At 42.2% G+C, this 25295-nt stretch overlaps 1 protein-coding gene across 1 annotated transcript in view; it reads left to right on the top strand.

Moving 5' to 3' along the window:
* Positions 1–20741, top strand: part of FRAS1 (Fraser extracellular matrix complex subunit 1) — a 428246-nt gene extending 407505 nt beyond the window's left edge. The window contains exons 70-74 of the mRNA XM_043572402.1: positions 3072–3188; positions 11053–11219; positions 14088–14293; positions 15653–15799; positions 17156–20741. Coding sequence (XP_043428337.1) covers positions 3072–3188; positions 11053–11219; positions 14088–14293; positions 15653–15799; positions 17156–17749 — 1231 coding nt within the window. The 3' untranslated portion in view covers positions 17750–20741. The remainder of the gene's footprint in view (positions 1–3071; positions 3189–11052; positions 11220–14087; positions 14294–15652; positions 15800–17155) is intronic.
* Positions 20742–25295: the final 4554 nt, after the last annotated feature.

Genomic DNA, 25295 nt, shown 5'->3' with positions numbered 1-25295 from the left:
TTGTAAAGGGGAAGAATAGGAGAAACATAATTAAAACTATTATAAAAAACTATCCATAAAAAAGATAATGAGGCAACTGGGAGTCTGTCGTGAATATTATTATCCTTATTTTATAGATCATGAAATTAAGATCTATAAACAAGATGAAATTCTTGTTCCATCTTTATAGTTAAGAAGTGGCAGATTATCTTAAGAATCATTTTCAAAAAGATGTCATTAATTGTGAAATTTTGGTCTTCTATCAGGTATTTTTTTAAATAATGTTTCCTTTGAAATCAATATATAATAATCTTCAAAGGCTGTGCTTTCCCCAAGCTCATGAGATTATCCACACACTTTGTCCTAATTTATAGACATGGAAACTGTCCTCTTTAAATCCTCTGCTAACTCCCCACTGCCTACTGGATGAAGTCCAAATTCTTTATTCAGAGTCCACACCCTCCCTTCTGCCTCATCTCAAACCCAGCCTCCCAACCACATTAAATATCTCATCAACCCCTGAACCCACCAACCCAACTACACTTCCATTCCCTCTGCCCTTCCTACTCTTTCCCTCTTGCAGACCTTGAACTCAGAGAGCCCCAGCTCAAATACTCTCAAATACTGACCCCTCTGTGACATCTTTGCTGACTCTCCATCCAGTGCTAGAAGATCCTCCTCCCATTCCCTCTTTGTTCCATTTTCTACCATAACACAGTTCATTATATTAAATGCTCTAAGTAGAATCCTGTTTTCCCCTAGCTGGTGAGCTCCCCAAGGGTAAAGGCATACCTGATTGATCTTGAATCCCCAGAGCTACAGGTTTTACCACATGGTAGGTCCTGAATAAACATCCTTTAAGAGTTTAAGTTTGAGGTAAGGAGACAAAAATATTTGGATAAATGGCAAAGTATGGAACACCATCCAGCATTCGGTGCAATGTGCACTGTAAGAGGTAAGGAACACTGAGACTATAGCGGTTCAGGGAGGGTTAGGGAGCTGTACAAATCTTCCTGGAGGAGGGTCACAGCTCGTGCTCCATGTTGCAGTATGAGTAATGTCTAATTTTTTGAAAGGAGAGGAGAGGAACTTTAGAATTAAAGACCTGCATCTAGGGCTGTGTTTGGTATATACACAGGGATGGTGAGGAAACAGACCTAAATCATATTTAGGGATGGGAAAAGTAGGACTGTGGGTTTGGGAGGCCATGAAATCCTTCATTCACTTGTTCAGCAAATATTTATTGAGCATTTGCTGTGTTTTGCAGAAGGTTCTAGGCACTTGGATACATCAGTGAACAATTTAAAGATCCTTGCACACAGCACTTACAGTAAAGTAAAAAGACATAAAAAGGTCAATAAATGAGTATAGTAGAGCATGTCAGAAGGTGGGGAGTGCTATGGAAAAATAAAAGATTTAGAGCAGGGTAAGGGGAATCAGGATGGGGAAGGGGACATTGTAATTTTAATTAAGATCTTCAAAGTAGCCCTCATCAAGAATGTACACTTGAACAAATACGTGAAGGAGATGAGGGAATTCGCTATGCAGATTATCAGGGAAAGAAGTTCCTGGCAGAGTTCCTGAATTGACAGCATTTCTAGCATCTTGGGGAATAGCAAGGAGGCTGGTGTGGCTGGACTGGAGTGAGCAAGGAGAAGGATGATAGGCAGTAAGGTCAAAAATGTAAGGGGATGGGGTAGGGCCACCATGTGGAGCCTTGTAGACCAGTGCATGGATTTTGACTTTTACCCCAGTGCATTGGGAGCCACAGCAGGGTTTGAGCAGAGGGGCAACATGATCTGTCCTGTTTGAAAGCAAGGGTCGGGCATGGTCAGTTCTGCCTAAGCATTTCTATTAATTATGGGTTACTATTCACATTATACATGTCAATTTTCATGTAATTCAAATATGGTGTATAAAGTCTAAGCTTGGAGGAAGATAGGGATCACGTAGGAAAACTGCAGACACATAGACTGTCAGACAGGAAGGGGCTTAGAAACCAAGCCCTGTAAGTTTGTGTGGCATGTGAAAAGTCATACAGTCATACAGAGGCAATGCCAAGCCAGGTTTAGACTGTCTCACAGTTTGTAGCTTGTGCCATTCCACTACAATGACCCAGGATGTGTCACAAAACTTCTGTTTATTTATTTCTTTGCTATCAGTTTATGAATAAATAGATGAATACACAAGAAATGGTCAAAAAAGAAACACAGCAAACGCGAGAACTGTCACAGATCGCTCACAGTAGTTAGAATTAAGACTCCTAGCCCTGCACTCTTCATTCAGGGGATGGCAGCCTCCCAAGACTCCTTGAAGAATCTTCCCGAAGTCTCTGGCTGCCTGGCTGTCTTCCAGACAACCTGCCAGGGCTGGGGCTGCTACTCCATGACAAGTGAAGGAAATGAAGTAGGTGAGGGTACAAACGCTCCATGGTCTTGGTGTCATAATCTTCAGAATTCTGTAATCCACCACATATAGGGAAAATGGCAGCCCTCGGTCTCCTGTGAGAAGAGAGATTTTTCTTCAGCTCCACAAAGGGCTGAGCCTCTAGAGTTTGGGAGAGGAGCCTGGAAACTGAGTGCTGCGGTAACGAGGGCGGGGGCATTCTCTGGAGAGGGGTGTCCTTTAACCCTGAGGCATTTGCCACCACTTCTGTCAGACCAGCAGCTGCCGTGTTCACATCTTAATAAGTAACATCTTTAGCAGTTGAGCATGTGTTGAACAGGGTGTCCGTCAACTAGAAGTGCCAAACAGAAATTGTCAAACAATTTTCGTGGAAATCTGAAGGAAGTGGCCGGTTCTGTTTTATCTTCACTGGGCCTTTTAGGTTTTTACAAACAATACGCCTTTCTCAGCTTTTCTCAGGAAAAGGACTTGAATAGGATAAAGGAAAATAGCACCATTTGACACCTCTGGATAATACCCTGATGGTTAAAACAATCCCTGACGGATTTTTGAAAATTGTGTTTGCAGGCTCGTAAAGGTTGTGGATGCCGGGCACAAATGCCATCTGAAAAGTCAGTGTGTTCTTGGGTAAGTAAATGATCTATAAAATGTCCCCTCTAACCACAGTCTGCTCTGTGTGTTTCCAGGAAGGACTACTCGGGGGAGTACACCATCCACCTGATTCCATGCACTGTGCAGCCCACACAGCCATGGATTGATCCAGGGGAGAAGCCTTTGGCCTGCACTGCACATGCCCCAGAAAGGTAGGGAAATGCAGGAGATCTTCACTGTTTGTAAATCCACCTCCTCGCTAAAATGTATTTGTATCTGCAAAGTCCGTTCTCGCGGTGCCTTCACGGTCATTCATGGACATGCAGAGTGGCAAATTGTTGAGTCACTGGACACGCACATTCCCGGCTCAGGTCAAGCAAGGCCTTCTTGTTGCAGCTTTTGTACTAGAAACAAGTATCCTTTCCGTGGCTACATAGTGCCACGGTTTTCAAATTTGGGTGCTTTTTCTTGGTGATTTCACGGTTTATAATGGCTCCCAAGCGTAGTGCTGAAGTGCTATGTGGTGTTTCTAAGTACAGGTAGGCTGTGATGTGCCTCGGGGAAAGCCGGATAGGCTTCACTGGGCATAGGTTTGTCAGTTCCATGTTAACAAATGAGCAACATATTAAGTAAGGTATTCTAAGCAGAAACATGCATAAAACAGTGTTTGGTATTGGTCCGTCAATCAAAATGTTGTGACCAGAGGCTGCAGGGACTCTACCCTCTATTTCCCCTAAGAGCAGTGATTCAGTATTCACTAATTCAGTGTTCACTGTGACTTTATAGAACATACTTACCACAAATAACAAGAATCAACTATACATCAGCCTGTACTCACCTCAGACCTGAGACTGTCTGCATTGTGCCATGTATTCATTCATTCAACCAGTATTAACTCGGCTTTTATCATGTGCTTGGCTCTGGTCCAGCCTGGAGATTATAGCAGAGGACTAAAAGTAACCTCTGCTCTCAGACAGTGGATAGTCGAGTGCCATTTTCCCAGGAGCAGAGCAAAGTGAAGAGAAAACATTTCTGAGAGATGATGCTGAAGACAGGATCTGACATTATCATAAAGAGAAGATAATTTGGAATGTGACGTTCAGATGAAGAAACTGAGAATTGGGCATTGGATTTGGTGATTCAGAAGTCGTTGATGATCTTGACAAAGGGCAGGGTCAGTGGAGTGAGGGGTTAAAGTCTGGTTGGAGTGGGCTTAAGAGATGGCGACGAGAAAGTAGAGACAACAGGGGTAAACTGTGTCTAAGGTGTTTTATTATAAAGGACATCAGCAGAAAGGGACAGTAGCTAGAAACAAAGTCAAAGGAGGTCTTATTTGTGTTTTAGAGTAGAAAATATTTCAGGATATTTGTATTCTGGTGGAAGTAACCCAGTTGGTCTATTAGGTGAAATTTAATGTTGCAGCAGAACAAGGGAAAATCTGCAGAGCCAAACCCTTGAATGGGGGGGGATAGGTCCGGGATGAGAGGGGAAGGGCTGACCTTTGCTAAAAGCACAGAATGTTTACTCACAGAGAAAGGAAGGCATGCAGGTGTGTGTGGATATAGGCGAGGGGAAAATTGGTAGAATGGGAGGGCAGGGATGAAAAAGTAGAATCTGATTAAATCCATTTTCTCCATAAAATGAGAAACCAAGCATGGGATGGAAGTGAGGAACACTGAGGTTTGAGAAGAGAGGAGGAAGTGAGGCAGCCATCTTAGAGAGTGGGAAATTGTGCTGTCTGTACAAATGGCAGCAGATCAGGCTGTGCTGAGAGCCTGTTGAGTGATTGTTAAATTGCCATATTATTGACAATAAGATAAACTGCATATTTATGGTACGTCCAACTGATAAATTTTTACAACACCCATGAAACCATCAGAACTAAGATAGTGAATATATCCATTTCCTTCGAAGTTTCCTCATGCCCCTTGGTCATCCCTCCCACCCCAGCCCAGCCCACCCCTTTGTCCAGGCATCCACTGATCTGCTTTCTGTCACTACAGATTAGTTTGCATTTTCTAGAAATTTATATAAATGGCATCATACAGTATGCATTCTTCTTCTCTGGCTTTTTTCACACAGTGCGATTATTTTCATGCATTCCTGTTGTGTATTATCAGTAGTTTGTTCCTGTAATTGCCGAATTGTAGTCCATGGTGTGGATATACTACAATTTGTTTATCAGCTCATCAGTTGGTGGGCATTTGGGGTGTTTCCAGTTGATGGCTATGATAAATAAAGCTGCTATGAATGTATATACACAGACCTTTACGTGGACATATGCTTTCAGTTTTCTTGTGTAAATACTTAGGAATGGAATGGCTGGATCATATGGGGAATATGTGCTTAAGTTTTTTTTTGGAATTTTTAAAAAATGTTTATTTATTTTTGAGGGAGAAAGCATAAGTGGGGGAGGGGCAGAGAGCGAGGTAGACACAAATTCTGAAGCAGGCTCCAGGCTCCAAGATGTCAGCACAGAGACTGATGTGGGGTTTGAACCCACCAGCTGTGAGATCATGACCTGAGCCAAAGTCAGCTGCTTAACCAACTGAGCCACCCAGGCGCCCCCTGCATGCTTAACTTTTTAAGAAACTGCCAAACTGTTTTCTGAAGTGTTTGTAATATGTAACATTGTGTGTACATTTCTACCATGAGTGTGTCAGTGTTCCAGTTTCTCAGTATGCTGGGAAAAGTGAGGGAGGTTCTATGTGACCGGAGAATGAATGAACAGGAGTAGTAGCAGGGGTGAGCTGGGAAGTTAGGAGGTGGTAGTTAGAGAGTGAGATGCTGGACAATGAGATTCTTGGAGGTGGTGCATAGTAGGACCATGAAGCATAGGTGGCTGTGGTTGGGGGGGAGAACAAGCTCTTTGAGGTGAAGATATTAAGGAACTGAGGGGTTAAGGCATTAGATGATTCATCCATGTGGATGTTGAAATCATCAAGATTAATGGTAGGAACACCACAGTCAGCTAAATGGGGGAGGGAAAGTGACCAGGAAAATAGTGGTTGGCTGAAATAAGGAAGAACGAGGGCAAATAATCTGGTAAGATATACTGGAGATTTCTATTCATGTATTAAAATTTTTAAATTATGGATATTATCTTATTTATTTATTTATTTATTTATTTATTTATTTATTCATTTATTTAATGTTTATTTATTTTTGAGAGAAAGAGCACAAGTGGGGGAGGGGCACAGAGGAGGTGGGGGACAGAGGACCTGAAGCAGGTTCTGCACTGACAGCGGCAAGGCTGATGGGGGGCTCGAACTCATGAACCATGAAATCATGACCTGTGTCGAAGTCAGACACTTAACCAACTGAGCTGCCCAGGTGCCCAAATAGGAATATTATTTTAGATAGTCAGAAGACCATATATAGTATACATATAATACCTCAAGAAACAGAATATTACCTAAAATGAATTGCAATTACAATAAATGAGTATCTCTTAGGCTGTGCTACTCATGATGAAATGAGTACTAACAACTACCGGTGATATGAAAGATCATGTATGGAGTGCAGACTATGCAGGAGACTCTGTACTAGGCTCTGAAGAGTTAATTTCTTACCACAGTGGCCCCCAGAAAATTGGCACTGTTCTTTCCATTTTATAACCCGTGAAAGTTGGAGTAAAGAAAAAAAAGAAATAGAACATTACCAGTACCTTTTATTTTTTTAAGTTTATTTATTTATTTTGAGAGAGAGAGAGAGAGAGAGAGAGTGCGAGCATGAGTGGGGGAGTGGCAGAGAGAAAGCGAGACAGAGGATCTTAAGCAGGTTCTATGCTGTGAGCATGGAGCCCAACATGGGCCTCAAAGCCATGAAACATGAGATCATGACCTGAGCCAAAACTAATAGTTGGATGCTCAACTGACAGAGCCCCCCAGGTGCCCCACCAGTACCTTTTAAATACCCTTAGTGCCCTTTCCACTTGCTCTCTCTTCCACCTTTTGGCCAAGATAACCACTAAACTGATGTTTGTATTTATCATTCCTTGTTTTGGTTTATGGTTTACCTCCTTTTTACTTCTGCATGGTTTTGCGTGTGTTTTTTTGAGCGATATAAAAATGTCATACTGCACAAATTCTCTCTGCAACTTTTCTTTTTTGCTCAGTGAATCATTTCCTGATTCATAAGTATATCAACATTTGTGTTGATTCATGTAGCTGTAGTGTGGTTTTCACTGCCTTAAGGTATTCATTGTGGGAATATTCCACAATTTATTTGACCATTCTATTTGACTTACAGTTCCATATTCTATTAGGAGGAATACTGTATTTGTCTCTGAGTGTACATGTGTGAGAAGAGTTTCTCCAGGGTAGGTCCTGGATTTTTTTTTTTTTAAGAGGAGAGAGGTTTGAAAATGGCAAAAGGGAGCAAAGAAAGCACCAACCCATTTCCATCCACTGGTGTGTGTGGGTGTGGGAGGCCACAGAGGGAAGAGTGTTGTTGAGTCAGTATTCTAAGGCTTCAGAGTTGGAAATCTTTGCCTTGCATCAGGGAGATCATTACTTGTGGGGTCCTTGTTATTCCCAGGGTGACTTTCCATAGGGCATAACCTGGCTTTTGATCACCTCTGTGGCTCCATACGGATGCAGTAGAACCATAACACAACAAATAATCAAGACTGACTCAGGGAATTCAGACCTAATTCAAAAGAATTTTGTCTCACGTGATGACTATTTTTGTGAGGTCTGTAATACCGTCTAACCTTATAAATCCTCATCATCTTCATCATCTCAAATCCATCATTTGTTCTATTTAATCAGTCAATATTTATTGAGTGTCTTAGGTGTCAGGCGCTATGTAGAGTCTAGTAACACCCAGTATTAACAAGAAAAACCTGTTTCCCTGAGTCAGCTAAATGAGCTGCCGTGCAACTAATGGTGACATCAAAGTTGTTTGAAGCAGGGTCAGCCCTGGCTTGTATGGGTTGCCTCCACACTCCAAGTTCCTCCTATACCCCAACCCTCTCAAATCTACCCACTGGAGCACTTTCCATTAAAAGTAAGGAATGGTCAGATGGACTCTTGGAAGCATAAAGCATTGAAATTATCAGTCATGCATCATTCTTTAACAAATGTATGTGTCAGAAGCTTGGCTTTCATTGAAGATATGACAACGAGCAGATAGATATGGGCTGTGACGCTAGTGGAACCTGTAATGGGTGAGATGGACTTTCATCAGATGTACATTTAAAGTCACATTTAAATAAAATATCAAACCATGATAAGTACTTGGAAAGAAAAGTGCACAGTGTGATGAGAACAAATGATAAGGGGTCTGACCAAGCCTGGAAGGGAGGAGAAAGAGCGTGAGCTTCCTAGAGACAGGGGTGTTTGAGTTGAGATCTGGAGGATAACTAGGAGTTAATTCGGCAAAGAAAGGCAGACAGAGGAGGAGTGTTCCAGCAGAATGTGCAGCAAGATCAAAGTCAGAAAACTTTAAATGCATTATCACTAATCTCAGGTGGACCCTCAGGGCTTCCCAGCAGGAAACAACGGTCCGCTAACCAATGGCTTCACTCTCCCATTCTTCTCAACTATTTTACTCCTTCTCCTTCCCACTCAGATTGCTGTATCTCCCCGGTCCTCACCCTCAGCTGATTATTTTGTGTCCTATTTCATGGAGGAAACAGAAGAAACCAGAAGAGAACTCACCCAAGCTCCTACTGTCCTATCTGCTGACCTCCTGCATCTGCACATGCACACCCGTCGGAATGCAGGAACAGCCCTGGCTCCTGCTCACAGCCAGCGGCTCCACTTGTGCACTGGAACCCAAATCCTCTCTACTTTATAAAGAGGATCTTATAAAGGAGCAGTTCTCTCTATGAATCATTCCCATCAGCATTGAAAACGTAACTTTTCCCATCTCTAAAAAATAAAAGTCCCTTCTTGACCCCGTTTCACCCTCCCCACCCATTTTTCTCCTTCCTTGTACGTTAAGCTGTCCCTTAAAAGTCGCCTAGATTCACAATTTCCGGTTTGTCACCTTCCATTATCTCTGGAGCCTGCTGCAGTGACGCTTCTGCTCTCATCCCTTAACGCAGCTTGATCTTATCAAGGTCACCAGTGACTGTGTCTTACTAGAACCAGGGGTTAAGTCTTATCTTGATTTTTGTGATGGCTTCACAACATTTAACAGTTGTTCAGTCTCCTTGAGACGCTTTCTTCACTCAGCTGGACTGTCGTGCTCTGTAGGTTTTCCTTCTACCCCATTGGCTTTTCCTCACTATCTGCTCTGCTGGTTCCTTCTCTTTTCTATTGTTTTTGAATTTGAGTGCCCTAAGTGTCATGTCTGACCTGTCTCTTCTCTGTTTTCTTCTTTTTTTTTTTCTTTCCAAGATTTTATGTTAATTCAAGTGAGTTAACATATAGTGTAGTATTGGTCTCAGGAGTAGAGTTCAGTGATTCATCACTTACGTACAACCAAGTGCTTATCACAAGTGCCTTCCTTAATAACCCTCACCCATTTGGCCCATCCCCCACCTATTTCCCCTTCAGCAACCCTCAGTTTGTTTTCTATAGTTAAGAGTCTCTTAGAGTTTGCCTTTCTCTGTCTTTATCTTATTTTTCCTTCCCTTCCTCTATGTTCATCTATTATTCTTCTTAAATTCCACATATGAGTGAAATCGTATGTTCTCTGACTTATTTTGCTTAGTATAATACTCTCTAGCTCCATCCACATTGCCGCAAATGGCAAAATTTCATTCTTTTGATGGCTGTATAATATTCCATCGTGTATATACATCTTCTTTATCCATTGATAAATCGATGGACATTTGGGCTTTTTCTATAATTTGGCTATTGTTGATAGTGCTGCTAAATACATTGGGGTGCGTGTGCCCCTTGAAGTCAGTATTTTTGTATCCTTTGGCTAAATACCTCGTAGTGCAGTTGCTGAGTCATAGGGTAGTTCTATCTTTAACTTTCTGAGGAATCACTGTACTCCCCTTCTCGGTTTTCATGTGGTGGTTTCATTCATTCATTCTTAAGGTTTTAAATGCAAAGGAGCACCTTCAGCCCAGGGCTTACCTCTCAGATCCAGACTTGTGCATCAGATTGACTGCTCAGCATCTCCACCTGGCTCTCTCATAGGCCTCCCAAGTTGAACATGCCTGTTGCTTAATCCCTTATCTTTCTCCACCAAATCTAGTCCTCCCACAGTTTTCCCATCTCAGGTAAGGGTACCTCTAACCAACTAGTTTTCCTCTCACTGAGGCCTTCCATGCCCTCCACATTTAAAAGTCCCAGCTGAACTTCTTCCTAGCGTTCCTTTTCTCTGCCTAGTGTTTCTCTTCATCACCTGCTTCCTTCTAATGTACTGTATGCTTTTGAACTTACTTTATTAACTGTCTTCTTGTTGGAATGTAATGTCCCCGAGGGCATATATTTTTCTACTTTGTTCACAGATGGGTTCCCATTAGTAGAACAATGTCTATCTTATAATAAAAGCACAGTGAATATTTGTTGAACAGTGAGTCCCGAGGCAGTGAAAATTTGGAGTAGAGAACACATCAAGAGACCTAAAGAAAGCCAGTCTGGCTGGAGGAGCCCTTACCTGCCAAAGGCTGAGAAGAAAAGAGCAGATTTAAAAGACCAAGAAAGAAGGCCAGGGAGGTTAAAGTAAGGAGTGAGGCAAGAGAGTATTGTCTAGAAATGTCTTAAAGAGTGGGACAAAGGATAAATAAGTTTGGATCTAATTGAAAAAGTCAAAGTCTCAGAGTATGAAGATCTGGGACAGAGAAGTCTAAGCAGAGCACCATGGCAGTGAGTCCTTTAGCAATCAAAGAGCAACCTTGGGGACCTTCAGAATGAAAGCGCCAGGAAAAGCAGAGGGTACAAAAGAGTTCTAAAGATGAATTAGATTATTTCTGCTCAAAAGAGCAGATTAACCTCATAATGACCCAAACTAATAAAGTTCCTCTCCGACACACATCTCTTTATTCAGTGATCATTTAGCACCTGCAACAAAGCTCTGTTCACAAACCTGAGAAGGGTAGGAAGGGAGGGCAGCTCGAAGTTTACAAAGTTGACCCTGCTCTCAAGGAGCTCTTGTTTCTCCCACATTTAGATTCCTGATCCCCATTGCATTCCAGCAGACCAACCGCCCTGTACCAGTTGTGTACTCGCTCAATACTGAATTTCAGCTCTGCAATAATGAGAAGGTATTCCTAATGGATCCCAATACATCTGATATGTCACTGGCAGAAATGGATTATAAAGGGGCCTTCTCAAAAGGTAAGTTGTTTCCTTCACCTACAAAAAGAGACTCTGATCAGACTTGAGATGCTTTAGGACAGGTCTCTGCTCATTAGCTTCCAGGCAACTCTCCCGTGAAGATTCCCCTGGGCTTGGTTTTAGGGCAGCCAAGGTTTAACCAAGGAACAGACCCACATCCTTCTTGCATGCTGTTTCAAAATAAGATTACATATGTGGTGCTATAATGATTGGCAGGGTGGTAGAATTGTGGAAAACACTGGTCTGAGTGGTAAGAAGACTGGAATTCCCAGCCTGATTCTAACACACTGTCTTGACTTTGGGTAAGTCTCTCTATCTCTCAATTACTCAGAGAAAGTACGTAGCATGACCCCTACTACGTACCAGCCTCAAGGTGTAAATGTCTACGTCCTCTCCATCATGCTTTCTCTACTGGAAATGATTCCCGTGCTCCCTCCTCACCTCAAATGTGGTTTTCTTGATGTTTCAAAAGGTTGGCTCCTTCTTCTCTTCTCTACTTAAATATGAACCTCCTCAAAGAGGCCTTCCCTGACCTGACAACTTCTCAGACCTGACAACTGAGCGTAGGCCTCCATAGTTTTTCACTTTCATGGAACATTATTCATTTTTGATAGTACTTCTCACAATTTTTAATATTCTATAATACATATCACATATTTCTTTACTTATTTGTTGCCTATTTCTACCACTAGACTGTGAGTTCCATGATAATAGAGGTTGTGGTCAAATATCAAATGTGCACACCATACCATCAGTGCCTAGGTGCTCAATAAACATTGACTGATTGAATAAAAGACTTAGTCAATTATCTGCCTTTCTTCTCTCAATTACCCCTTCTGCCTTTTTCTTACTTTTAATCTTCTCCTCATATCTGACTTTTTTCTCTCACCCTATAAACACACTCAAGTTCTGCCTGTAAGAGAGAAAAAAGCATCCCTCAACCCTAACTCCCCTTCAAAGTTAAGGCTGTTTTCTCCTTTTCTTTTCTCTGAGAAACTTCTTCAAAGAGTGAACACTCACTGTCTCTATGGCCCTTCTTCTCTGTCCATCTGTTGCAAGCTGGGTTTGTCCTACCACAGCTCAGACATCTCTTTTGTCAATGACACCAAATTAGTGGGTTTTCACACTTTTCCCTGTTGGGTTTCCTTTGCACCACCCTCCCTGACATCATCTTGCTTCTCTGACCACTTCTCACTCTCCCGCCCTGGGTCTTCATCCTCTGCCATATCCATGTTGCTGTCCCCAGGTCCCATGCTTGGTTCCTTCTGGCATCACTCCAGTGCTACCTCTGACCATCCCTATGGCTGGGCCCATCGCTTTGCTCTGAACTTCCTACCTACTACTTCACAGCCATTCCTTAAGAGTCGACCTTATCCCTGATCTCTCCTGAACTTCATTTCCACATTCCCACATGGGGCTCCGCAACTACCAAAGTGCTTCAAATGAATGTCTTTCAGATGCCTGGAAGTGTCTAGAACTGGACTTATCTTCCTCCAGACATATTCCTGCCACATCCACTGCCACAGTGATTGCATCATACTCCAGGTGCCCAGGGCCAAAACCTCAGGATTGTCCTCCTGTCTATCATTAAGATCAGTGGAATCTGACTCCAAGACATTTCTTGAGTTTATCCCCTTGATTCACAGCTATATTATAGATACCTATCTCTCACAGAGCCCCCTTCCCAATCTCTGTGACTCTAGACCCTTTGTCTTTCCTCCATTCTCCATGTTTCTGAAGCCCCAGTGTGTTGATATTACACCCATGCTTAAAATCTTTCAGTGTTCCCTATTTCTTACACACCAAAGTCCAGCCTCCCCAGCATCCTTAGCCTATCATCCCAGGAGTGTCTCCTGCTAGAACCTGTGAACAGCCTCCTCTCTAGTCACACTGACCTACTCAGTGCCACATAGCAAATGCTCTGGACAAGCATTTGGAGTCAGACTGATTTGTGCTCAATTTCTTACCCCCCCCTCCTTGTCACAGATACAAAATCTTGGACACAGTATTTAAAATGTGGATAATAACTGGACCTATTTCTTGGGCTCTTGGGAGGAATAAATAAGATAGTATAGATAAAGAATGTGGTGCCATAGCAGGCACTAAGGAGACAGGAACTTTACTAGGACTCATGCCCTTCCAGCATTCAGTATTTTGTGCATGGACTTTCTTTTGCCTCAAATGCTCTCCACAGTCTCCTTCAAATGTGCTGTCTGGCAAATGCCTACTCATGTTTTAGGATACTCATGTTTGTTTCCTCTTTAAATCTTTCTACACCTCTCCCCAGGCAGATTTCTGTGCTCGTCTATATGCTCACGTAACATTATGTTCCTTTCTTTGTTGTGGTTCATAACAGTACAGTATTGTGGTGGCTAATAACGTGGGTTTTAGAACCAAAATACCTTCACTTTGAATCCTACCATCACCACTTACTAGCTCTGTGACCTTCAACAAGTCCCTTAACCACTCAGTGCTGCAACTTTCTCATCTCTAAAGTTGTGAGCACTACGTGAGTTCTCATATGGGAAGAACTTAGTACAAGACCTAGCAAATCGTATGAGTCTGATAAATGTTAGCTACTTTTAGCAATTGGTTAGGGTTAATTTCTGTCCTCTCACCTGTATCTCACCCACCTTTGTTTCCCCTGTGCCTAACAGTTCTTGATACACCTTACATGCTTACTTAATGTTTGTTGAATGAAAGAAGCTGTAAATGAATGAATATTTCAGGGGCACTTGGAAACATAGAGCTCTTCATAGAGATGTACTTTTGACTCTGAGGGAGTGTATTAAATCCTTTCTACCCTTGACATTTCTTTCTCTTTACTCTTAAAGTCTGACCTAATTAATGCCTCTCAAATCTTTCCAGGGCAAATCCTTTATGGCCGAGTACTTTGGAATCCAGAACAAAACCTTAATTCTGCTTACAAACTCCAGCTGGAAAAAGTCTATCTTTGTACCGGCAAGGATGGCTATGTGCCTTTCTTCGATCCCACGGGTACAATCTACAATGAGGGGCCACAGTATGGATGCATTCAGCCCAACAAACACCTAAAACACAGATTTCTGCTGTTGGTATGCTAACTATTTGTGTTCAACAGCTGACACTCGAGTTGATTTCCTCAGCTATGAATTCTGCCTAAGCAGATAGAACCCCACTCTCGATGGTATTCTCTCTATACATATTATTGTTGTTTATCTCTGATCAGCTAAATGCTAGTACATATTACCAGATGTGATGGTTATGGCGGTAACAAGACAGGCTTTTATTAATGTCACAAGAAAAGGAAAGTCAAGGCCAGTGTTTCTCAAAGTACAGACCAGAGACTTCTGAATATCCCTGCTTCTCTTTCAGGGAATCCACAAGGTCAAAACTACTTTCATAATATGATGATGGCTGCTTTTCTTCACACTAATTCCCTCATGAATATAGAGAGTATGAAAGGTTTATTGATATGGTTTCAAATTCCACATTATAACTAATCTTTTAAAAATACTAATTACCAAGTTTGATTTAGTATGAAAACAGAATATCCACAATTATCTGAAAAAGGTATGAAAATATTCCTCCCTTTTCCAACTACATATCTGTGTGAGGCCAAATTTTCTTCATATACTTCAACCAAAGTAACATATTACAGCTGATTCACTATAGAAGTTTTGAGAATCTAGTTCTTTTCCAGAGATTTGCAAAAATGTAAAACAATGCCAGGTCTCTTTTGAGGAGATGGTGGTGACTATAGGTATTTTCCCTAAAAAAAAGTTATTTATGTTAACATGCAATGGGTTTTTCATTGCCACTTTAAAATGAATTAGTAAGTATTTTCTAATTTTTCAGTGTTAATTGTAATAGAGTAAACATTGATAGATACAAACCATGTGAACAAAAGACTTTAGTGTCCTTGGTTTGTTTGTTTTTTTAAGTTTATTTATCTATTTTTGAGAAAAGGGGAGAGAGCGAGGGAGAGAGCAAGAACGCATAAGTGGGAGAAGAGCCAAGAAAGAGGAGAGAGAGAGAATTCCAAGCAGGCTCTGTGCCACCAGTACAGAGCCTGTTGCAGGACTCGAACTCATGAAACACAAGATCATGACCTGAGCCAAAATCAAGAGTCAGACACTCACCCAACTGAGTTGCTCAGGTACCCATTGGTATCCTTGAGTTTTAAGTGTGTGAGGGGTCCTGAGACCAAATGGTTTAAGAATTATGTGTTTAGATTATCCCACTCTTTGAGCTTTGAGATCTGAGTAGCCACCAAGTGTCCTTCCTTGAAGAGGGCAGTGGTTGACTTAAGGAAAGGGCTTCTGTAGCACATGCCCTCCTGACCCAACCCAAGGCAGGAGTGGAGAGTACTTTTCTCCTCCCAGTGACTGCCACCTGCCAGTTCAGTGATTCTATCTTTTTAAACCTTGCGTTTCTTTTTTCTGAAATTCTAGGACCGCAATCAGCCTGAGGTCACTGATAAGTACTTCCATGATGTGCCCTTTGAGGCCCACTTTGCTTCCGAGTTGCCTGATTTCCATGTGGTCAGTAGCATGCCGGGTGTGGATGGATTTACTCTGAAAGTGGATGCACTCTATAAGGTGAGTATGCTGAGAAACGTAGAAGCATAGGACCAAGGCCAGTGTAAAAGTTGTGAAAAGGAAGATGCTATTATCTCTGGACTGTTAGTCTCTTTATAGTGTTCTTGATGGTGGGTCTTTTTTATTGGTGTTAAGCTTATCATTCACCCCAAACCTATCCCAATAGACCTATTTTCACCACCTATCCCAATAGACCACAGCAATAATAAATTCTTTAATTTGCATGTTGTCACTTGTCAGTGTATGCATCAGGGGTGCATATGGTGCTCCAGTTTTTCCTAAATTCTTTTCTATCGCCTTTTTGGCTCTATGCCACACCAGCTGATCTTCACAGGCATGTGGAAAGTGTTTAATAAAATTATACATACAGTATAGCAATTTAGAATGGCAAGAAGTACTAGTATTTGATAAGCAAAAATACTCTCAATCCCAGTAATAAACATGAACTTAAAAGATAAAATTCCACTTTTTCCTATCTCTAAATAGTAGTAATCTATGACCTTGGATTTCAGAACTATTGCCACTCTTTAGAAGTTAGTTCAAAACCATGGAGGCTTTCAATGGCGGCAGATGATATGGCAGTAAAATACACGGTGGCTTAACCGTTCAGGGGATGATCCAGGAAGTGTTCAGATTTAGGAAATTTTTGTCACGTATCTGCATATTTTGCACAGAGTAGGTGTTTAGCAGATATTTGTTGAACGACTCTATCTTAACTAAAGTTCATCAATAAATAGTAAGTTAGCATAACAAGCTATTGAAGTTCACTGGGAATGAATATGGCTCTTAATACTATTACTTCACTGCAATCAGTAAAGACTAACAAATCATAAGTATTTAGCTAAAAAGGCCATAAAAAATAAATGCTTAGGGCTGTTCCATGCACAGGGAAACAGAAGGGAATGTGAATAGCTGGCCCACAATCACCCTAAATTGGAAGCAAAATGGAACCTGTAATATTTGGTTCAATTCTTGATTAGTAGACGCCAATCATTGCTAATGCTTTTCTTGAAACCATTTATCAAGGCTTGTGACGGCAATTGTCTTTCCATATCCTTTCTTTTTTTAAATTTTGTTTATTTATTTGTTTATTTATTTATTGGGAGAGAGAGCACACATGAGTTGGGGAGGGGCAGAGAGAGAGAGAATCCCAAGCAGGCTCTGCACCATCAGTGCAAACCCCGTTGAGGGGCTCAAACTCACAAACCATGAGATCATGACTTGAGCCGAAACCCAAAGTTGGATGTTTAAGGGGCTGAGCCACCCAGGCGCCCCTTTCCATTTTCTTTGTGAAGAAGTGGTCTGTGGGCAGCAGTGACATGTTCAGTTTGTGTCTCTGTTTCCCTCCTCCTGCAGGTGGAAGCAGGACACCAGTGGTATCTCCAGGTGATCTACATCATTGGCCCTGACACCATGGCAGGACCCCGGGTGCAACGCTCTCTCACAGCCCCTCTGAGGCGCAACCGGAGGGACCTGGTGGACCCTAGTGGCCGTCTGACCCTTGACGATTCCCTCATCTATGACAATGAAGGGGACCAAGTCAAGAATGGCACCAACATGAAGTCCCTGAATCTTGAGATGCACGAGCCAATTATAGCTGCTTCTCTTTCCCAAACGGGGGCATCTATCGGCAGTGCCCTGGCCGCTATCATGCTTCTACTTCTGGTGTTTCTAGTGGCTTGTTTCATCACCAGGAAATGCCAGAAGCAGAGAAAGAAACTGCCCACAGAGGACATTTTGGAGGAATACCCTCTGAACACCAAAGTGGATGTGTCTAAGAGGAGCTCGGACAGGGTGGAGAAGAACGTGAACAGACATTACTGCACCGTGCGGAATGTCAACCTACTGAGTGAAACTGAGGGGGCTTATGCACTCAAAGGTGCTAAAGTAAAAAAATTGAATCTGGAAGTCAGAGTTCACAACAATTTGCAAGATGGAACAGAAGTGTAATGGGGGAGACCAATGTGTATTTTTTTTTCTAAAATCATTTTTATAAAATGGGGGAGGGGGAGGGGAAATACTGGTATTTTTATAATCTTGCAGATTAAAAAGGGAAAACTATAGCTTTGACTGGCGGGAGGCATACATCACATGCATCAACTCACAACTGAGCTACCTCATTAAACAAAGAACCACGAGACCCCAGAGTTTTGGAGCAGCCTTCTTTTGGTGGCAGCTTTTAATAGTGTCAGCGGCTACAGACTGCTCCTTCCGTAAGGCTGGTCTTAGAAAGCAAGTATCTCCGTATGGGGCAGGGTATAGACTCTTCACCTAGCTGATGGAATTCAGCAGACTGGGAAATGTATGGTGGCAGATCTCCAGAGGGGCAGGGAGCATGATGTTCAGGGCCATTGGTTTCCTCCCCCACCTCCAGCTTTCTTCTACTTGGGCTTTTCCTGGGCCTGTGGACAGCAGAGTTTGGATTGCTGACACTCAGATTCCATTCAAAATTCTGCTAATCAGCACAACCTATATATTTGCTCATTGTGTCTGCTTGACAGCTTGCACTCCATGGCCTCTAACTGTCCTTTGCAAGTTCAGAGCCTTTTCATCTGGGGGTTTCAAGGTTCTCTAGACGAGAGCTCTTTTCCGCAACTTGTGGGGAGAAACGTCAGGACTTCCCCTTCCCCACCCTCCCCCCAACCTGTTAGATATCTGGCACAGCAGAACCCCCCAGAAGGGCAGACTGAAACCCTGGGGGAAGAGGGAGACTGAAAAGCACCTGAAACATATTAGTGATGGACTGTACCGAGGCCCAGGGGTGCATCCCTGTGCCCACCTGGTTTACACTGCACCAAGGACATGTGAAGACATCCTGCCTGACAAAGAACGCTGCAAAACAAGATAAAAAACAAGGGGTTCCTTTTGGTAGCTCAGGCATTTATTTTACCATATCAGCACATGACAAAGCCATAAACACATGGCTTTAAAATGATTTAGTGTTCAAATAGCAGCTTAATGATTTTGTATGAAGTGTGCACATGGCTTGCTTTTGTGTTTCTTGTTCGTTTTTGCCTTACTGGCAAAAACATAAGCATGCATGTCATGTTGTTTTGAAATGAAGGCACAGTTTCATTACTGAGGAGGAAAAGACATGTTCTCTTCCTGATGCATGGCACACCATAATCACTGAGCAAATAATAAGAGCATTCATGTTGCATAATATTTGTATTAGAATGACCCAAGCCCTTTGAGGACATTCCAAACTGCAAACGCTTTGTTTCTAAAAGGTTCTAAAAGAAAGACCGAGCCATGAAAGGTTTTAAGCATCTCTACCAGACTCAAGCTCTTGAGTAAAGGACCTTGTAACCTGTGCCTTTGGTTCTTCAGCAGTGCCTTGCACAAAACAAGCACTCCAGAAGTATCTGTTGCTAAACAAATGAATGGTGTCATGGGTGAATGGTAGAGGAATAAATTCGGGAAGGGGAGGTGAGAGATGATGGTGGCAATTTCACAAGGGAAGGTAAAGGAAAAAAAAACCCCGAAACTGTCTTTTCTGCTTGGAAAAGTAAATCTTTGTGATTGTAAAGTAATCTCATTGGGACAAAGAAGCACCACTTGACATAGGCATGAATCTAGCAGTGGTCTTAAGGAGGATTGAATAGAAAAATCATAATAATGTATTAGCGGAAGATGAAACTGAATCAGCCTCCAGAGCAGAGCAGGCTTTTAGAGGAAAGTCTGACTTAGCTTTCTGAGGTGAGTGAAATTTTCAGGAGAGGATGGATTGAGGTGAGCCCAGAGCCTAAACCTCCTGACTGGTCACGTGCTAGTTGAGACCAGCTTGGGCAGTTTGGGGCAGAACTTCTGTATCAGCCTCGTGAACATCCAGAGTTGGCGTCTCATGGCTGGAGGGCTCATCAGCCAGGGTGGAATCATCTCCAGAGCAACCTAGACGGTTAATGCTAATTCTGCAAGGACAGGAAGCCTATCGTTTGTGGAACAACTTTTGACTTGGCCTGTTATTTATCATTCCTAGTTGCCAGAATGCTTACACATGAAAGCAGCACCATTTCATTTGCTCAAATATTCTTCTTGCACATCCCTTCCACTATTGCTAAGTAGGAGACACGCATGGGAAGAATGCAGACATGTGGCAGTGCGAAGCTAATGTGGGAAAAAATGGGGACTGAGACCTCCAAGTGCTCTGAGCCTTCATGTTTGTGGTCTGGAGTGATCAGGACAACATCCTGTGAGGACCTTGGGATGGTGAACTCCCTGTGTGAGAGGAAAGCCTTGGACCATTCCTGCCTCCCTTCCTTCCTGCACTTTCCCCCACTACAGACCCTTTTTCCGAATGCTGATACTTCTCTAGTGGATGCACACTTATTAAATAGAAAGTGTTAAGAGATGCGAAGCTGGGATTTCCTCCTTTGATACAGCTTTTCCTTTTGTTTATGTTTTATATTTCACAATAGGAATCAGATAATTTGGTGACTGATGTGGGATTATATTTCTGTCCAAGCCCTCTTTTCGATTTCTCTTACTCTCTCACTAATGTGTGTGTTTTACTAATCCTTTATACCATGCCTTTAGGCGAGAAGGAACAAAAACCCTCAGGGGTGGCTCTTTGCTTTCTCATGCTGGCTGTGAAGGCTGAAAGAAAGAAGAGTCGGCACCTTTTTTCTGTCCTTTTATCCACCCCCGGAGGTCCTGGAGCCTCCTGCGGACTCCTATTCTTGGGTGTGGAAGTGGTGTTGCAATGTGTTTGCATGGTCATATGATATTCAGTCTCAGTGTCATGTAGCTGTTCATTATTCTTGGATACGACACACATGCTCAGACTGAGTGAAACATTTGTGGTGCTGTCAACCTGATTTCTTGACTCAAATGATTTTTGTATTTCTAATACCAACTTGTGTGTTATGAATTTCTGATTTCTCCAGTAGCATATGCCACTATATAAATTTGTATTAATAAATGACAGTCTGGTTGCATTGTTTTTGCCATGTTCTTTTTAGATTATTCATCTCATTAGCATAAGACATCGCTTTTGAGATGGCAAAATCATCCCAAAGTTTGAGGCAAAGTTTTCTGGAGAACACCTGCCTGAAGGGGTTGAATCTGAGACACATATTAACCGTGCTAAGAGCAAGATGAAGAATAAACTACACAGCCCAGATCATCATAGTTCATCTTGTGCCATCAGTTGAAACCTCAGTACCAAAAGGAATAATTAAACTCTCCAAGTGCTAGACAATAAGTGGTTATTTACACAGAATTTATTACCCTCAAACCCTCTTAGGATACTTGATAGAGTGTGAAAATGGCTGTGTCCTTTTATGCACGCCCCCAAATTTGTTAAGTGCCCCTAACTCACCCTGGAGATGACCAAGGCTCAAATAAATTGATCGGCATGGGAAGGGAAAATGGCAGAGTCAGAAACCAAGGGAGCCCAGACAGTCTGGGCTTCCTACAAGCCTGTGCATTTGTGTGCCTGTCCCCTCTGGGAAGATGCTTTATATAAAAAACCAAAAATACTGCCAATGATGATGACCAACAGGACCTCATTGGCACTTTTTCAGGCACATTTGCTAACTCAGCAAGACTTGAGAGAGCATGTTTTCATAAAATCTCAGAAAAGGAGGGCACAACCTTAGATTTCCTTAGATAGTGCTGGGACTTAATATAAAGTTCACTTCCTCACGGTTTCCGGTGATTGTCCCTTGCCTGACAGCAGGCTCTAAGTCCTAGAGCACATTTCTCTTGGGCCCCTGGAGAAGCTGTATGAGGAACCAACCTATTAATCATTAGGACTGGCTAGGAAAATGCTTCCCGAGACCTCAAATTTCATAGACATAAACTTTAGAAAACTTGGGGGTAAGTGGCAGAAATTGAGTTCTTATTTAGATTTTGCAATACCTTTTGGAGAAACCAAAGAAGTTAAACCCTAAAACAATAAAACTTAGCCCTACATTAACACCACCTGTTACTCATTTCCTTCTGGATGTAAACCCAGCCCTATTGCTTCCTGGTTGTGTGGCACACGGCCCATGCATGGTACTGAAGCCCTTTGAGCCTGTCTCTGTATTTGCAAAATAGAACTAATCATGCCAAATCTAAATTGGTTAGTAAGCATGAAATAAGACCATGTATGCAAAGGCATTACTCATTGTCTGTCATAAATAATAGGTTCTCAATAAATATCCACCTCCTGCCACTATGCTAATCCCAGAATTTCACAGGATGAGGTGTACCTAATAGTTCATTGTGGCAACCTCTGAACGGGAGTCAGGAATCACAATGCAGAATGGAAGGCCGTATCCTCTGTCTTAGAAGAAAACTCATCACCACTCTGGATTTGTAGTCGGGTGTGCTCCATGTGCACGTCTGTTTCTCTGCTTTTTCCATTACAGCTCCTCTTCCGTTTGAGGCAGGATGTCCTCTTAAACCAGTGGCCCTCAAGCCCTCCGCTGCATCAGAATCACCCAGAGGGCTTATTTAGAAAGTAGGTCTGGGATAGGTCTGAGGGAATTTGCACTTACACCAGGTTCCCACGTTCCCGTCCAGAGAACCCCTGCTCTAGTCTCTTCAGCTCACACACATCCTCCAAACCCGAGACCTTCCTGAGCCCCAGCAGCCCCTATATTGGTTAAAGGATATCATGTATTATCCTACTTGAAAGACTAGGAAAAATAAATTCTGACCTCTTAAGTGACTATAAATAACCCAGACCAAAGTTTGCAGGCATCTAAATGACAACTGATTAGTTCTAATCCTTGTCTTCAAGTTAGTATTTCCACCAAAATCTTTCTCAGGATAACAGCAATGGTGGTAAGGCAACCTTATGCTAGGATTGAGAAGTATGGGGCACACTAATTTCAAATTAAAAAGGAAGTAAGAATTCTTTCAAATGATCATGTTAAAATCATTCAAACTGCATTGCCAACTTTCCTGACTGCCCCAAACTTTTAGTGTCTCTTCTTCTAGTGCTACAAGTCCTTTCCCCAGAACTTAGCATTATATATAAAAACCATAAAGCATTGTGAATTTCTGACTTCAGCTTCACAGGAGCTTGTCTTGACCTCAGGTTATAAACCCATTGATATCTGAACTATGTCTCATTATTTCCTTTTAATCCACCATAGCACTTAACACGGTGTCTTATAGGTAGTGTGCAGTCAATAAATATTACCAATGAATTTTAATTGAAATAAATCCACACCTCTCTTTTGATCAAAAAGTGACACATTAATTAAGAAAAACAAGATACAAAACTATAAAAATAGACTGCCTTTGTGTAATAAAGGGAAGAAATAAGAACAGGCATTTGTTTTGCTTGATTTTACTTAAACAATGGAAGGATAGACAAGAACCTAACGAAAGAAAGTGTTTATCTGAAGGGACCATCAGGGTCCATTAGGGGTAGGGTTAGGGTTAGGGTTAGGGACTGAAGGGTCAGGGTGGGTGGGAGAGGGTAAGAGCCAAGACTTCGATGTACATCTTTTTAGAATAAAAACATTTTTTTTAACCATGTAACCATTGTTTTAAAGTTTATTTATTTTTGAGAGAGAGAGAAAGAGCGTGCACACACATGCATGGGAGGGGGAGAGAGGGGGACAGAGGATCCGAAGCAAGCTCTGCTAGACAGCAGTGAGCCCATGTGGGGCTCGGACTCACAAACCGCGAGATCATGACCTGAGTCAAAGTTGGACACTCAATTGATGGAGCAACCCAGGCGCCCCTAAACCTTGTAACCATCTTAAGAAAGGCTTATTAAGAGAGGAAGTTGAACTACTCCTTTTCTCTTTTAAATTTTCTTAGCAACGACCATATTTATTCAATTACTGTTCAGCTCTGATAGGAGGATCTAACTGCACCACTTGGGGGATAGAAACAAACAACATCCAGTGTAGGTCACGCCCACAGGAGTGCTGTATTTGTTTCGTACAGCTGCTATGATGTCTTACTACAAATTTAGTGGCTTAAAATACCACAAGTTTATTTTCTTACAGTTCTGGAGATCGGAAGTCCAAAATGGGTCTCACTAGGCTAAAATCAAAGTGTTGGCAAGCTGCATCCCATGTAGAGGCTCCTAGGGAGAATCCATTTTCTTGCCTCACCAGTTTCCAGAGGCCACCTGCATTCCTTGGATCATCACCCCTTCCATCTTCAAAGCCAGCAATGACCAAGTTGAGCCTTTCTAACTGAGCCATCTCTCTGCTCAGACTCTGCTTCCCTCTTCCCCATATAAGGACCCTTGTGATTACATTTGGCCCACCTAGACATTCCAGGATAATCTGTTTATATTCAGGTCAACTGATTAGCAACCTTAATTCTATCTGCAACCATAATTCTCCCTTACCATGTAACATAACATATTTTAAAGTTTCCAGGGATTATTTGGGTCCATTATTTTGCCTACCATATATGTCCATCATAATTTGGTACAGAATTTTGAACCATAAAAGTCAGAATACCCAAACCATCTGCCCCTCTCCTGCTGCTGCATGTCAACCAATATTTTTCAAAGGGGCTCTTTTGTTGAATAACTTACTTCCAGAAATGGAAAGGACCCTTAAAGGGCATTTAATCTATATTTCTTTCCCTGTCTACTGAGCTAACAAGGGGTCATGAATAATGGCAGTTTCTGTTGCTAGAGAATGTGACTATAACTGTAGAGCTTTTGAACATAAAAGAAGAATAGTTTCACCTAGATTACCTGCTAGTCCTTTCTCCTCCCCCTCATTCCCAAGGGAGATCCTGGGGTCAACTTGTTGGCATTATGTGTAGATTTATCATTGTAGTGATTAAGATAAGCTTTGGACCATGTTGACTGTGTTTGAATTGTAAGTACATGATTTACAGGCTATGTGACCTTGGCCCAGGATTTTACACTGCACAGTTTATGGAACTCTTAGAAATAATACATAATAGGACCTACTTCATTTGGTTGGGGTGAAAGTTAAATAAAATAATGTGCACAACACATTTAGAACAGTGCCTGGCATATAACTGGTGCTTTAAAAAAGTTCGCTAAATTGTGGATTATTTTGTCGTTCCAAATACCAAAATAATATTTGATGGTTTATTGGTTGAGCTTGTTTTTCTAGGAAAGCCTTATTTCCTTGCCTAACACTCTCCTGGGATCTTGAGACCCTCCATATTTCTACCTGTCCCCAGGAACTGAATATTGGGTGTAGGAGCTTCTCTAGTTGTCCTTGTTCCATTTGACAAAGCTTGGCCGTGTTGGAAGCTCCCAACCTCTCCTCAACACCTCTCTGTACCCTGCTAAGATGGGCTAGGTTACTGTTCAGAATTATCCCCTGCCCACCCCATCCATCCCACCCAATAGAATTGGCCATCTTATTTGTCCAATAGGTTGTTAGAAGTCATGATACAAGCAAGGGCTTCAGAAGTGTCTGTGCCGTTGAGTGTGTCCTCTTGTACTCTGACATGGCCAAAAGATCTTCCTCCAGGAAGTTGTTCCCCTGCCCTAGCCTGGACCCAGAATGAACACAGGGAGCAGAGCCATCTCAGTCATCCTGCAGTTCTG

The sequence above is a fragment of the Prionailurus bengalensis genome, chromosome B1, assembly GCF_016509475.1.
Source record: "Prionailurus bengalensis isolate Pbe53 chromosome B1, Fcat_Pben_1.1_paternal_pri, whole genome shotgun sequence".
NCBI lineage: Eukaryota > Metazoa > Chordata > Mammalia > Carnivora > Felidae > Prionailurus > Prionailurus bengalensis.
The sequence above is the reverse complement of the archived record's forward strand: the minus strand, read 5'-3'. Positions and strand labels throughout refer to the sequence as shown.